Source organism: Panthera onca, chromosome F1 (genome assembly GCF_046562875.1).
Source record: "Panthera onca isolate mPanOnc1 chromosome F1, mPanOnc1 haplotype 2, whole genome shotgun sequence".
In the NCBI taxonomy this organism is placed as follows: domain Eukaryota; kingdom Metazoa; phylum Chordata; class Mammalia; order Carnivora; family Felidae; genus Panthera; species Panthera onca.
Window position 1 is genome coordinate 7851796 of NC_138355.1, and position 15610 is coordinate 7867405.

The following is a 15610-nucleotide window of genomic DNA, read 5'->3' on the forward strand; positions in this document are numbered from 1 at the left end:
GGTTCACAGCAAGCAGACACTTTAAGGACAAGCTGGGTGAGTGGTTCCGGAAGGAAAACGAAATGGATCAAAAACGAACGGATCTTGTGGACTCGGCCCGTGGCGACCCGCTGCCTCCCACAGAGACCACGCTGCCACACTGCAGGTCTGTCACACCTGAGTCGTGCACACGGCATGGGGGGGCGTGAATACTGGTCTCAACAAGTATGGCCCCGGCTAGGTGCCCGTAAGAGCAAAGGGAAGAAGGAGAAATCAAAGAGGGCGAAAAGGTTTCAGAAAAAAAAATCTAGAGGTAGAATTTTTTTAAAAGAAGGACAAATAAAATGTCTGGAGTTCGGATGTCCCTATACTGCCACCCAAGATGAACTCCCCGCAAATTATTTCTAAACCCTGGGGCGCCTGGGTGGCTCAGCGGGTTAAGGGTCTGACTCTTGGTTTCTGCTCAGGTCATGAGCTCACGGTTCGTGGGTTCGAGCCCCACATCGGGCTCCGCGCTGACAGCGCGAAGCCTGCTTGGGATTCTCTTTCTCTCTCCCTCTCTAAATAAATTAATTAATTTTTAAAAATTTATTTCTAAATCCTAATCAGGACGGCAGATTTTTTTCCTGTAAAACTACAAGCAAAAAAAAAAAAAAACAACAACAACAAAAACCCAACAACTATAAGCAGTCTTTATACCTAAGGCGATATTTTTTCTCAAACGTTCCTTACCAAAGTGCTCTTATAAAACCTATTGTCCTTCTGTCTGCCCAAGTTTATTTCTGCATACAAACACAGAAGACAATAAAGTAAACAGCGTTTTGAAGAAACAGGAAGAGTCTTGTCCGTCGGCTGATGACCCGAACTCCAGACATAGACAGTTCGGGGATGGCGGTGCTGAGCACCTCTGTCTGGACGGGCGAACGAGGAGGACAGGCCTGGCCGGCCGAGGGTGGGAGGCCCACAAACGGGGCCGCCCACAGAACAGCTCCAGGCTCCTGGTTCAGCCCGAAATCCATCGAGAGCCTTGCCAAGCTTATCCGTCTGGACTCTGGGAGCAAGGACCGGGCTCACAGTGTCGGGGCTCCTCTCCGGCTTCACAGGGACCCGCAGAGGCCACCGACTCCGGCCCTCTTGGTTTACAAATGAAGCACCGGCTGGCTGGCCGGCTGGCCCAAGATCACCGTGCTAATTAGTGCTGGAGACAAGATTGCATCTCTGTCCCCTTGTCTAAGGACGGTCCTCTCTCCTCTAAACATCTGGGATTGGAGACACCTGGGTGGCTCAGTCGGTTAAGCAGCCGACTCCAGCTCAGGTCACGATCTCACGGTTTGTGAGTTCAAGCCCCGCGATGGGCTCTGTGCTGACAGCTCAGAGCCTGGAGCCTGCTTCGGATTCTGTGTCTCCTTCCCTCTCTGCTGCTCCCCTGCTTGTGCTCTATCAAAAATAAATAAATGTATAAAAAAAACTTTTTTTAATAAAAAAAAAAAAACAATCTGGGACTATAGTCAACCTGAGATGCTTACCAACCACCAGCCCTTTATTTTGCTGCTTCTCTCGCCCCCTCTCGTCCTTCCTCCTCCTCGTCCCCTTATCTTATTCCTCCCCTTTCCGTCCTTCTCCCGTCCACCCCTTGGCCCCATCGCCATGCTGCCTGGCTTGGCAGAGATGTGACACTCCCGCTCACCACTGGGGCAGCAGGGAGGGCACCCCAGGTCACTGTCAGCTGCCACGCTCAGGACCAGGACGTCCCTCTCTGGAAAGACACACAACTGAGCCAGGAGGCCGATTATTTTTCTTAGACAATGGTGGTTGCTAGCTGTTTGCCTGGATTCAGCTGTTTAATTTCTGTGTAGCCGCTTGGTTAGAGAGCTCAACAGTTGAGGGTTGTTGTTATTGGTGTCTTACTCAGTTAATAAGTAAGTCTCCTGTGGCTGCGTGAAACCACCATTTAGGTGGAGCAGGGCGTAGAGAACAGTGAATTCCAACCCCAAGGAAAGCGACCACTATAAATAAGACGGTATTTTTTCCCCGGGAAGTGTAGCCGCTTATCACTGCTAATTAAAAAAAAAATGGAATCATACCCGAGGAAAATCTCAGCTCTTTAAGTTCCTATGTTAACTTCGGGTGGGGGGGAAGTCCTGAATTAGCAATTGTAAGTCTCAGACATCACTCAGATGAGATAAAGAAGTAATGAAAGTCCACATTTTGTCACTTCTGTGGTGGCAGAGTAGATTTTTAACTTATTATTTGCAGCTCACGGTTTAAAAATAAAGACATTTTGTGCATAAGGACTATCAAAGGTTTTTAAACCATGCTGTGGGTTGACAGCTAAGCCTTTTTCCAAAAACTTTGTGTGGCTGGCAAAATATTGAACTTAAACTCCATTAAGCAGAAACCACGAATCAAAATAGCCCCTCAGAGGTACAACGTGGTCTATTACACTTAAGATATACTTAGATATGGTTCTGCTTATCAAAAGAATTCACTCTACCCCAGAGCCTTCTGATACGTTAGCCCACGTAGCAGCACAGGAATATCGACCCTTCCTGGGTAAGAGTTTACAAGAACCCTCTGCCAGCTGAGATGTGTGCAGGAAATACCGCTTGGTGGGGGAGGGTGTCTCTATTTCCAGACTTCTCCGAGAGGTCTGGTCGGAATCGATGCGATAGGATCAGCAAAGCATAACTGCAAAGAAAACTGTCTGAGAAAGATAAAGCTGGATGGGAAGGCAGATAAGCCCAAATTCCTGGTGCTGCCCAGATCCGGGTGGGGGGGTGAGGGGGGAGCCAGGCTCTCCTTCGTTCCTGGGCAGAAGTGCTAACTACTAGGTTTTCGATGCTCCCTGGGGGGGGGGGGGGGGGGGGGGGGGCCTCCTCAGGGGCGGGGCTTAAGGCAGGGATTTCCATCCGTGACAAGGAATCTCCACCCCTATTCAGGCCATCTCAACTAAAAGCAGTGGCGATTTTGGTCCACTGAGCACCCCCAAATTTTCTGTGGAGTCACCCAGAGGGGAATGCATTAAGTGCTTTGTTCACGTGGAGGTGAGGAAATGGAAAAGGAGAGGCGCTGAATGGTTCCACTTTCTCTGACCGCTGCTTTCTCGTTTTTGCTGTCAGACACTGGCAAAATGAAGAGAGAGAGGAAGGAAGGGAGGAAGGGAGGGAGGGAGGGAGGGAGGAAGGCAGGAAGGCAGGAAGGCAGGAAGGAAGGAAGGAAGGAAGGAAGGAAGGAACAGAGGGAGGGAAGAGAGAGAGGGGGGCCTTGCATAATATTCACCTTCCTGGACAAAGTCATTGGAACGAAAACAAAGCGATGGTTGAATATCACCTCGCACATTTCACTGGCCCTCACAACGACCCTGGTGGGGGTCCTATCATTGCTGCCATTGTATGGACGAAGAACAACCAAGCTCAGAAAGGCTGTGCTCAAGGTCACACAGTGATGTAATCTGATTTTCCACCCAAGTTTGCTGACCCCAGATCTTCACTTTTAACGTCAGTTTCTTAAGCGCCTCAAAAATCGATCTCTCTTAACCTCTTAGTGTTGTCAACAACTCAAATGCTACCTCAACTGCCCTCACCCCTCCATCCACTCCTGGACACAACGTCATTGCCTGCTTCTCTCCAGGCACCAGAAACTCTTCTAACAAAGATTCCCAGCCGCCTCCTAGTTGCTAAATCAAGGGAAACCTCAGTCCTTACCTCCTCGATCTCTGCAAGGCATCTGGCCTTTACCACCCTACTCCTACCTCCTCTCTGTTTCCAGGAATCCACTGTCTCCTATTTTCCTCCCCTTCTTCTGGCCTCTCCTTGATTTCTCTTCCCGGCTCCTCAGGCTGTCTGTGCCTTCAATGTCCGTGGGTCCCACAGCTCTGTGTTCTAACATCCTCCAGGGAGAGCTCATCCTCTGGGGATCCCACCACCCTCCCCGAGCCAACATCTCCCAGACTCACGTCTCTAGCTCTGAATGCTCCTGGGACCCATGGGAGCATCCCGCTTCAAGCTCCACAGAGCCCAAAGCAGTTTTGTTATCCACAACCTTTCTCAAAAATCAGACCCACAATAACAAAAACCCTATCCCCACCTATACTCTCTGTCTCTCACTCTCTCTCAAAAGTAATTTTTTTTTAACTTTTGATTAAAAAAAATAGATTGAAGGAGAAAAATCATATGATCAACCTCCCTAAAGCCTGAAAACACATTTGGCAAAACATAGGGCCCATTCCTAAATCAAATAAGAATGGGGTACTTCCTTAATTTGTAAAACTATACGTACACCTTAGTTCAAAAGCCAACATCTCTCTCTCTCTCAAGATAAATAAATAAACATTTTTAAAAAGGGGGGAAGGTGCCTGGGTAGCTCAGTCGGTTAAGCGTCTGACTCTTGTGTTGGGTTCTGCGATGACAGGATGGAGCCTGCCTGGATTCTCTGTCTCCCTCTCTCTCTGTCCCTCCCTCACTCATTCTCTCTCTCTCTCTCTCTCTCTCTCTCTCTCTCCCCCCAAATAAATAAACATTAAAAAATTAAATTTTTCAGTTTAAAAAACTAAAATAAAACAAAAGCCAGTATCTTCATGGGAAAAACCATACACATTCCCACCGTATCTGCTACCACTGAATACTGTACTGGGGGCGTGAATCAATGTAACAAAGAACAGACAACCATTAAAGGGATAAAAACAGCAAAGGAAAACACTAACGATATCTCTACTTTTGTAAGATAAATGCTTTCAAAAACCCAAGAATACCAGTTTTAAAAACTGAGAAACACATCTAAAGAGTTTAATAAAGCAACAGGACATAAAGTTAACATATAAATCAATATCCTGCTTATACATAAACAAGCCTCAATTAGAAGAGAAGATGTTCGTTTGTAACAGCAATAAAAGATATAATATCTAAGGGCAAATTTAACAAGAAATGCACAAAGTCTACAGGAGAAAAAAAACCTTTAAAAATTGCTGAAAAGTGGGGCACCGGAGTGGCTCAGTAGACTGTGCGCCTAACTCTTGATTTCAGCTCAGGTCATGAGCCCAGGGTCACGGGATCGAGCCCCGCGCCGGGCTCTGCACTGAGCATGGAATCTGCTTAAGTTTTCTCCCTCTCCCTCTGCCCCGCCCCCCCTCTTAATTAATTAATTGACTGACTAATTAAATTGCTGAAAAGTAGACTTGTTCAAATGGAATGACACTTCCTGTTCTTGGGAAAGATTCAACATCATAAAGATACCAAATACTACCTTTCGGCCAGAACTGCCATCTTCTGGCAATTCGCCAAAACGACCAACACAAAGGGAAAGAGGAGAGGTACCCGCTAGATGTTCTCTAGGCCTTTTAGAAAACATGGAGTTGTTCCTTTGGCAACATACATGCGAATCTACAAGAAAGGCGATACTGTGGACATCAAGGGAATGGGCACTGTTGAAAAAGGAATGCCCCACAAATGTCACCAAGGCAAAACTGGAAGAGTCTACGACGTCACCCGGCATGCTGTTGTCACTGTTGGAAACAAACAAGTGAGGGGCAAGATTCTCGCTAAGAGAATTAATGTACGTATTGAGCACATTAAGCATTCAAGGGGCCGAGATAGGTTCCTGAAGCGTGTGAAGGAAAATGATCAGAGACAGAAGGAAGCCAAGGAGAAAGGTACTTGGGTTCAGCTGAAGTGCCACCCTGCCCCACCCAGAGAAGCACACTTTGTGAGAACCACCGGGAAGGAGCCTGAGCTGTTGGAACCCATTCCCTATGGATTCATGGCATAAGTGTAAAAAAAAAAAAATAAAAGACTCCAAGACTGTAAAAAAAAAAAAAAAAAAAGATACCAAATACCCCCCAGGTTAACATATAAACTTAGCATGGTCCCAATTAAAATAAATATTTTTCTGGAGTTAGGCAAGCTGATTTTAAAGTTCATATGGGGGGTGGGGGGGACCTGGGTGGTTCAGTTGGTTAAACGTCTAACTTCAGCTCAGGTCATTAAGCTCACGGTTCGTGAGTTCGAGCCCCGCGTCAGGCTCTGTCCTCACAGCTCAGAGCCCGGAGGCTGCTTCGGATTCTGTGTCTCCCTCTCTCTCTCTGCCCCTCCCCAGCTTGTGCACGCCTGCTCGCTCTCTCTCCCCACCCCCCACAAAAACAAATAAACATTTTTTAAAAATTAAAAAAAAATAAAGTTCATACAGGAAAACATGAGGAGTAACCAGGAAACTCCCAGAAAGGAAAGGCACTATTTGGGAGAGGGAGGGCAAGCCCTACCAAATATTAAAACTTACTACAAAGATTCTATATTTAAAAGAGTGCGGAACTGGCACACGAAGAACCAGATAAACAGAACATTGCAGAAGGTCCATAAACAGACCAAGTGCAACTGAAAATTTGTTTTATGACAATGACGGTGTCTCAGATCAGTGGGTGGAAGATGGATGTTTTAATAAAGGGTCTGCTGACAACTGGATAGACATTTAGAAAAAGATAAAATTGATCTATACCTTCCATTATACACCGAAGTAACCTCCCAGTGGATCTGGTATCTAAATTTTAAAAAGGAAAGCATACAAACCCTCAACAAAAACAAAGGCAGATTCCTCTGAAAGCTGGATGTGCTGGACAGACAGACAGCCTTTGTAACCATGAACTTGGCATCCAACTTTCTCAGATGGGTCCCGGAGCATCCCACAGGCGGTGGGTAAGCAGAATGACAGATACAGACTGATTTACTATTTTGATCAACATTTTTTAAGTAACTTAGGGATACGGGTTTATTCCAGGTCCTCGGGCACCTTCGTAAATGCACTTTAAGAGATCTCTGACTGGTCTAAGTTAAGTATCAAAGGTCAGTGGGAACCCATCTGAACAGGGCTGCTTTGCCACAGGAAGACGATACAGGAGGCTTAAAAAACAAAAAAAAACAAAAAAAAAAAAGGAGGGGGGGTGGTTAAAGAAAAGATGCTATGGTCAGCCTGTGACTCAAGATAGTAAAAAGGAAAGCGGTTTGTATCCCTGAAAAGAGACCGTGAACCCTGACAGACGCCAGCCAACTTGCAATCTTTGCCGGGACGGGACAGACTTGAACTCTGGCAGCCTTACTGAGGTGGTGCGGAGACGTCCCCCTGAAGGGCTCTTCCTCCCAGAAGGTCAGTGCAGGGCCCTCCAACCGGGTGTTCTCAGAAGGGACAGGCAACAGTCTCAACTGAACGGTTATGAATATGAGGAAGTCCTTTGTCCCCCTGCGGTACACTCCAGCCAAGAAAATTACGCAGCTCCGAATCCCCACAGCCCCACGTATTTTTCCCACCACCCGCTGCCCCCAGAGCCTAAAAGCGATGTTACCATCTGGGAGCCCGGGAAAAATAATCACAATAATAAATAACGAATGAAAATAATCTCCAGGCGGGGGGGAGGGGGGGGTGTGTCTCCCACTCGGGCAGTTGAACCAACAAAAACCCAAGGGATTTGGGGGGGGGGGGGAGCGTCCTTGGATTTCTCCATTCCTGGCATCTTTACTCATGCTTCGGTTTGTGATCTGAACCACGTGGATCACTTGGACTTCCGGGGTAAGGAAATCGGGTTCATCTTTGTTTTGCTATAGATTTGGTAGGTGGACGTGGGGGAGGGGTATATCGGAGTAGAGCGCCCAGCACACGCTAAGGACAGTAAGCATCACCATTAGCATCAGCCAATGAATGACACAATCTGTGATATGCCAGAGAGCAACTGATGTTGCCTCAAGTTTATTGACTTGATCCTTCCAAATGCTGACAAATTACTAGCCTCAGCCATTTAAAAATCACATTTCTAATGCAATAATCCTACGTGCAGTGAGTGTGGAAGAAATTACTACAGCCCAGGGGTTTTTACAAAGTGAATTAAGTCACTATAAAAACTGACCGTGTTGGTTCACAATTAAAAGGCTGGTAGAATGAAATGCCATTATTCCATAGCTTGCTAAGCCTTAAGGAAGAGATCACCGTTCACGTGTCTCTACTGGGAATGTTTTCAGAATCCCTAAAATGTCTCAGACACGTTTTAATGATAAATGCTACAGGACTTTTTCATCAGTGATGTTATCTATTAGCTGATCTCGTATCTAAAATATTTCTCAAGTGGAAAAGACTCAAATAACATTTTCTGAAAAGAGCCACGTGTTCTTAAAAGATTTCAGATACACAGCTCTCAGAATTCGTACGTGTTTAAAATGTAATACGTTCCGTATCTATTTCTAAAGAATCATACCACGGCTTCTGGAGGAACTTTTAAATAGTTTTTTCGTACCCGTTTTGGAGCTAGGAAAACACACACACACATATTCCCCAAGTCTAGACTTCCTTGGGCTCTGGCTATTTAGAGTCTACGTTTGGTGTTTTTAAACCCCTATGACACATTCCTTTCTTTCATCTCTGTGATTCCTGGCCACCCTTCTCAGTGTGTCTGGCTAATCTTCCTGATATTTCTGGGGCCTAAATGGACCCAGAATACTTGGCTGAGAAAAAAAAAAAAAAAAATCAGATAGGAATGTGATTCTGGACCTTTTTTTTTACATAAAAGATTTCCTTGTATTGATATGGAAATGAACAGATGTCTGATACCCTTTTGCCAACCTGGAACATTTCTGCTTACTCCAGGGAATTCTTTGGGGCTGATGTTTCTTAGGGTTTCCACTGTCAATTCAAAAGTTCTGTCCCCGTTATCAGAACGATCTAGGATAGCCCCAAAATGGGAGATTCATTTCTTGGCCCCTATTTCTGCGTGGTGCCTCGACTGTGTGTAAAACAGGAAAGACAGTAGATACAAAATGGCTTTATATTTGCTCACTGGAACACTACGACGCGCAAAAGGACTGTTTATACTGACAATCCCAACAAATCTGTAGCTTTGCACATCTACGTTCTGTTTTATCGGACCACTTCTGCTTCCCAGCCCTGGAAAAGACATGATATAAACCCAGGAAGTACTTTTTTTTTTTTTTTTTTTTTTTTTTTACTGACTGAAGTAATAAAAGTCAATCCAAATGTTTTACGGTCTGTCACCGGGCACAAATCTTTGCTCAGCCAGGTAAGTCGTTATTTGAAAGGACAAACCCAGAGCGTCGCGAACGGTGGCTGGAGCTCACGGTTGCCGTTTCTACACGCCAGAGTCCCCTTCAGTCCTACACCGGCCTCTACTCTGTCTCTTTCCAGAAACCTCAAACTCGGTGCATGGAAAACCAAACCTGTTATCACCGCTCTCTTTGAGCTCCACCCGAATCGGCCCCTCCTCCTGTTCCTACCTCGGTGAACACCAACCCCACCCACCCAGTTACCTGAGCTAGAAATCTCCAAATCGTGGTACCTGGTGCCACGGAGCCTTGTTCCCTCATGGCCACGTGACTCCTAAGAATACCCAGAATACGGTGGTCACTCCTCAGGCCACCAGAGCCACTGTCAAACTTGTGGGGCCAGCCAGAGACCCCCGATGGGCTCGCCGGCACCTTACCTCCCCTCCTTAACCAACTGTCCCGGGCACAAAACTGGGGGGATTCAGTAGGGCTTGCTACCTACCAGTGGGCACAGGGTGAGAACCCACACAGCTGGAGGATATTTGGAGAATATACTCACGAAACCAGCAAACGAAAGTGGAAAACGTTTCGTGCGAAAATCCCTAAATATGTCAACCCTAAATCTAACGGTATCTTGGCTAAGTGACAATCATCAACCCTCACGTCTTTCTCCAAGGAAAGTTTAAAATACGGACAAAAATGGGGGCGCCTGGGTGGCTCAGTCGGTTGAGCGTCCGACTTCGGCTCAGGTCATGATCTCACGGTTTGTGAGTTCGAGCCCCGCATCGGGTTCTGTGCTGATGGCTCAGAGCCTGGAGCCTGCTTCGGATTCTGTGTCTCCCCCTCTCACTTGCCCTCCCATGCCAATGCTCTGTCTCTCTCGGTCTCTCAACAATAAACAAACATATAAAAAAAATTTTTTAATAAAATAAAACACAGACACAAACGGATTTACTCGATGTCACAAAATGAATCAGTGGTGGAGAAAGAACTAAATCCAAATCCGTCCTAAAACAGTAAGGTTCCTGAATGTGCTCTTCTCCCTCTGATTTTTAAACAGCCACTGAGGAGACTTTTAATACCACTTAGTAGAGTTTAGTATTCTTATCAAGAAAATATTTTCCAAATACAGTTAAGCAACTTAATTACCATGATGATTTTTGCTAATTATCTCTCAAAAACATGCCTTTATCTTCTAGACTCTTACTCTCCAGGGCAAATTGCACGTTGGAGTCACAATGACATCTCTTGGTGCAATGAAACTTAGCTCTTTTGGTACCTGAGGGCTACTTAAAACATTGCAACTTAAACAGCACAATGGAAATTGTACCTAATATGAGGGTACCAATGCTTAAAAAAGAAAAATAGAACTAAATTTATCGTTTAGGCCAACAAATTGAGGCCCTATACCTCATGATTAACAATGAAGCAGTCCAGGGGCGCCTGGGTGGCTCAGTCGGTTGAACATCCGACTTCAGCTCAGGTCATGATCTCACAGTTCCTGAGTTCCAACCCCACGCCTGGAGCCTGCTTCAGAATGTGTCTCCCTCTCCCTCTGTTCCAACCCCGCTCGCACTTTTTCTCTGTCTCTCTCAAATAAAGATTTTAAAAAATTTAAAAAAAATAAGGCAATCTAGATCGCTGTGGTTTCTGGCTAAGTCTTGCACATCCCCTGTACCAAACGGCATGTTTCACCGCACTATGTCACATACGAAACTCCAGGCAACAGTGGCATTGTATGATATTGATGTGTGCCTTACAGTGATCCTGTGTGACTCTCCCCGTGATTGACCGCTCTTCCTCAGACATGCCTGGGTCACCATAAGGTGGCACAGAACACTGAGATTCAGGAAATCCAATGATCAGTTCCCCAGGATCACTTTCATTTCATCAGGTAAATAAAATTGACAAATATATTGAACTGCCTCTGGTAACCCTGGGAATGAATTTTCCAGGTGCCTCAACGAAACCAAAACTCGACTTTGTCACATGACTCCACAAAACGTGAGGGATACATTTGAATTTCAACATGTTTCTCCTCCCTACTGATTTCCTTCCCTTCCTCCATATTTATAGAAAGGGTCTATTTGGATTTACCTTTGCACACACGAGCACTCAAACAACACCATAAACAACTATTGTAAGAACAGGTCCTCAAGAATGTTCTAGAATACTTCGGTAGACTGTAACTTACTAGGATTGCCAAATATAGGATGATACCTTGGAGAACCGAGGTTTTTCAAAATGCATCAGATGGTCTAGTCCGGTTGGACCATCTCACAGCGCCCCACGCTCTTCCTTTGCGGCACTCACCGCAAATGGAAATAAATTCTGAATTGTGCATTTCGTGGTTGAATGTATCATCCGTTAGAACGCAAACTCCATGTGGACAAGGGCTGTAGGTACCTGTTATTCAGGGCCTTGCTAACACAGTGCCTTGAATGTGGCAGGAAATCAGGGACTATTGATAAATGATCAAAAGAGCAAATAAATAAACCTGTGAGTGACCAAGTAGTGTTAAATTGGAGGATACAGAATGCAAGTATAAAATCCGCTTTCAGATTTCCTGAGATTTGTTCGCAGGGTGCCTGGCCAGATTTATTACCAAGATACAAAAAAAAAAAAAAAAAAAAAAAAAATGGCATACTGACAACAATCCACAGGTTAATTATTCTTGAGATGAATGCGGGATTCATAAAACCAATTCTCTTGGTGGTAATTTTCCACATGTAAAATTTTACAACTTCTGTGGGTATTTGCTTAACTTAATTTAACCCTTGCGTATGAAAACAATGAGGCAGGCAGATGGAGTTGCCGCTAAACTTCCACCACTCGAAATCACGGTAGTTCGTTTCCAAAGTCCCAGAAATGCACATCAGAAAACGCCACTGGGCAGTGTCAGAAATCCCCACAGCTAGTCACTGTTTTCTCGACAGTGCTCTCCAACCACTGATAAAAACTCTTTGAAGCGGAAGAGTAAATATTATCATTTGATAGTACTTGGACCCAACAGTGCAAACACAATCGCATTGTGTTGCACTCCGGGGGCTCCTGCGCGCACCACGCCACTGCGTTGCCATGGAGGGGACAACTTGCTCGCGGCAGGGGCGGGCCTGGAGGCGGCCGGGTTCCCAGGCGCCCCCGCCCCTTCACCTTCCTCGGGCCGACTCGCGGAAAGCGAGGGGGCAAAAACTGGCCTTCGAGGGTGTGTTTCTGTTTCCGTGATCCTGGGAACTAGGGGCCCACGATCAACAGTGGGGAACGCCGACCCCTAAATACCGGCTTGCTTTTACCACTCCCGCGGGCTTTTGGTGAGGGTCACGGGTGGCTTTTGGTGAGGGTCACGGGTGGCGGGGGGAGGGAGGGATCCGATGAGCCGGAGAGAGTGGGGGGAGGACTGCAGAGAGGAAACCCCCCCCAGGAGCCGGGGTCGGCTGTCCTCCCCTCCCCCCGCACCCCGCGTCGCCAGGCTTGGCGGCACGCGGGAACAGGGTCTCTGGGGAAGGCGCCTCGAGGTCCCGGCGGGTGCGGGGAGCACGGCGAGGGGACTCGAGCGGAGGGCTGCAGGACCCGTAACCCGGGGCATACCCAGTGGAGCGAGAGGCCTCAAACCGCGGGCGCCCCTCCCGGCTCCGTGCCCCGCGGACGCCCTGGCGAGGGAGAGGCGCGGGGTGTCCCCCCCCCCCCCCACCGCGGTCCGCCCGGCCTCCCGGCCCCGGGGCCGCCCTCCCGCCTGCCCCCGCGCGGGCTCACCTTGCCCGGGAAGGGCCCCGGGAGCAGCAGCTTCAACGCCTGCCTCTTCAGCTCCACCAGGCGGGCGTTGCAGTTCTCGCACCAGACGCCGCGGTCCGAGCCGGGGGAGGAGCCGCCGCCGCTGCCCGAGCCCGGGGAGCCCGTGCCGAAGCCCGGCGAGCCGCCCAGGGAGCCCGGCGAGCTGGTGCCAATGCCCGGGGAGGCGGGGCCCGGGGAGCCTGTGAACGAGCTCGGGGACGAGGTGCCCGAGCCGGGGGACGGGGTCCCCGACGAGCCGAGCGCAGAACCCGCGCCCTCGGGGGTGGGCCGGTTCCCGGCGCGCGACTCCTCGTATGCTTTCCGGTACCAGCTCTCGGGGGAGAAGGGCGCCGCGGGCTTGGTGGGCGAGCACACTTCATTCACCTGCGGGGGAGACGTGCAGAGTCAGGGGCCGCAGGGCGGCGGGCTCCCGCGTCCCCGGGGTGGGGTCCGGCCGGGCTGGGGGCGACCTCCCCCCGCCCTGCCCCGCGCGCGCCGGCCCGGAGATCCGCGCGCCCCCGAGGGCCCGGCCGAGTGCGCCCGAGACCGCTCCGAGCCCTCCGGCCGAATCTGCCTCCATCTGCCCCGTGAATCGTCCTTAAGTGGGTCCCCCCACCCCAGGTACCCCTGCGCGGGTTCCCGGGCGCCGGCGGACTCCTCCTCCGCTCGGCTGGAGAGGGCTCGCTCGGGGGCTTTCCATGGTTTCTGCTGGGGGAACCCATACAGTCGGCACCCCCGCGCTTTCGAACCCGACACCCATCCCCAAAAGAACCCACGTTCAAGTTCCTGGAAGACGCTACGCCCGGGGCGGGTGGGGGTGGGGGGCTTCTGGATTTTTATTCATTCCGGGTACAGCCCTCCGGATCCTGGAGGTAAACGGAAGGTTCTCCCGGCTCCAGGGAAATGATCCCGAGGAATGGCTGAGGATTCATGGACACCCCCCCACACACACACACACAATTTGGCTTAACTCTGCCTGGAAGTGCACGAATGCCGCAAAAGTTAGGGGTGCGGGGATGGAAAGGAACGGGAAGACAGAAAATTCCTAGGGTGAGGCTAGTGTGCGGGCGTCCTCGCCGGCGGGCCCGCCTCCGCGCACGCACAGCCTGGCGGAGGCGCCTCTGCAGCAGCAGGAGAGCTCGGGGCCGCCCTGCGCGGCCGCACGGCGCCGGTTAAGGGGGACCCCGGCCGAGGGGGCTCTGCTAACGCGCCTCCGCATCGTAGCCGTCGCAACTTACCCCGTATTTCTTGCCCCTGGTGGAGACCGCAAGCCTCTCTTTATTCCCCGCTACCGAATTCATGGTGGCCTTTGCAGAAGAGAGTGTCTAAATGTTCAACCAACACTACATCCAAAAGGTCTTCCGACCCAGAAGGGTACCCCCCCGTTGTCGGGGGGCTGGCTCTTGGCCCTCAAGTCAAGGTTCCTTAATTTGGGGTGGGGGGGAAGGAAAGAATCAAAGCAATGGACCCCAGAAGTAATAGCACTAATTTGCAGAACGGGTTGGAGTGGCTGGTTTATTCTTCTCTTCCAATAATGCTTTTCCTCCTCCTCTTCTGCCTCCTCCAGTCACACGTTCTCTTTTCACGGTCACATCCAGATCCCTGGCATTTCTCCCCAACCAAGGGAGTCCGTTTTCCTCCACGAGGGAAGCGAGGTGGGGGGCGATGAGGCACCCGCCGCCGCGGGGAAGGCGGGTGAGCCCCGCCGCGCCGCGCCTCCGCGGGGCGCGCCGGCTGTGGGAACTTGTCTCCTTCCCGGGGCTCGGTAACTGAGTTCAAAGAAATTCTCCCAAAATATAAAGATCCAGACTCGGGGAGGAGCCTCGGCGCGTCGCGGAGCCAATATCCGCCGGCCCCGCTCGGCCTGACAGTTGCGCGAGGGCTGGGAGAGGCGGCGCGGCGTGGCCCGGGCGCCGCCGCGGTCAGCGCGCGCGTGTGCGCCCGGGCGCAGCGCGGAGCCTCGGGAACGGCCGCCCCGCCGCCCGCGAGCCCGCCGCCTGGCTGCCGCCGCCGCCGCCGCGCCGGCCGGGATCCATTTTATGTGGCGGCGCGCCCGCCTGACGGTGCGCGCCGGGGGGCGGGGGTCGTAAATCTCGCCCCTCGCGGGGAAGTTACTGGAGAGCGGCCCGCGGCCGGGGGCCCTTAAGGAAGCGCCGCCGCGCGAGCCCGGCGCGGAGGGGCAGCGCCGAGCGAGAGGGCTGGACCGAAATGCGCCGAGCCTCCCCGCCCCCAAGTTCTTTCTCTTCCTGGCGAGGCTTGCAGTTCTGCCTTTGAAACGCCGTGTAAAAGGGACTGAGTCACAAACAAGTCCGCAAACATGCCGGGTCCTCCTCCCCACCCCACCCCCCCCCCCCGCCCTTTGTTCTCCTAGACCTGCCCTGCAAACCTTTTCTGGGATTGCCCTACCGACCCCCGGCCGGCCCGGGGGCACCCTCCCAACAGCAGCCGGATGACCCGGGGGGGGGGGGCTTGTCCCCCCACCTCCGCCCGCGCGCGCCCCAATCTGCGACGTGCCGAGCCGCCCGGGGCCCGCCCAGGTGAGCCCGGATCTGGCCGGCCGCCGCAGGGCAGGGGAAACTGAGGGATTCGCCGCGGTGCACACGCGCAGCGCGAGCCTCGCGGGCCTGGAAGGGGGGGGTGTGTGTGCGGGCTGGCCTCGCCGCGCCGCGCCCCGCTCGGTCCCCTCGGCACCCCTCCTTCCTTTGCCGCCCGCGCCTGGGGCCCGCGGAGCCCCTGGAGCACCCAGCCACCGCCCCCTGTCCGATCCCCCGCGGCCCCCGGCGCAGCGCGCGGGAGCGCAGGAAACCGGCATATGCCAGGCTCCACAC

General features: G+C 51.1%; 1 protein-coding gene and 1 pseudogene across 1 annotated transcript in view; one reads left to right on the forward strand and one right to left on the reverse strand.

Annotated features, from left to right (window-relative positions):
* LOC132675311 (large ribosomal subunit protein eL21 pseudogene) overlaps nt 1-5742 on the forward strand; it is a 40738-nt pseudogene extending 34996 nt beyond the window's left edge.
* Nucleotides 1-14982, reverse strand: part of KIF26B (kinesin family member 26B) — a 464521-nt gene extending 449539 nt beyond the window's left edge. Inside the window, exons 1-2 of the mRNA XM_060644891.3 lie at nt 14021-14982; nt 12765-13166 (exon numbers count right to left, since the gene is read on the reverse strand). Coding sequence (XP_060500874.3) covers nt 12765-13166; nt 14021-14083 — 465 coding nt within the window. The 5' untranslated portion in view covers nt 14084-14982. The remainder of the gene's footprint in view (nt 1-12764; nt 13167-14020) is intronic.
* Nucleotides 14983-15610: the final 628 nt, after the last annotated feature.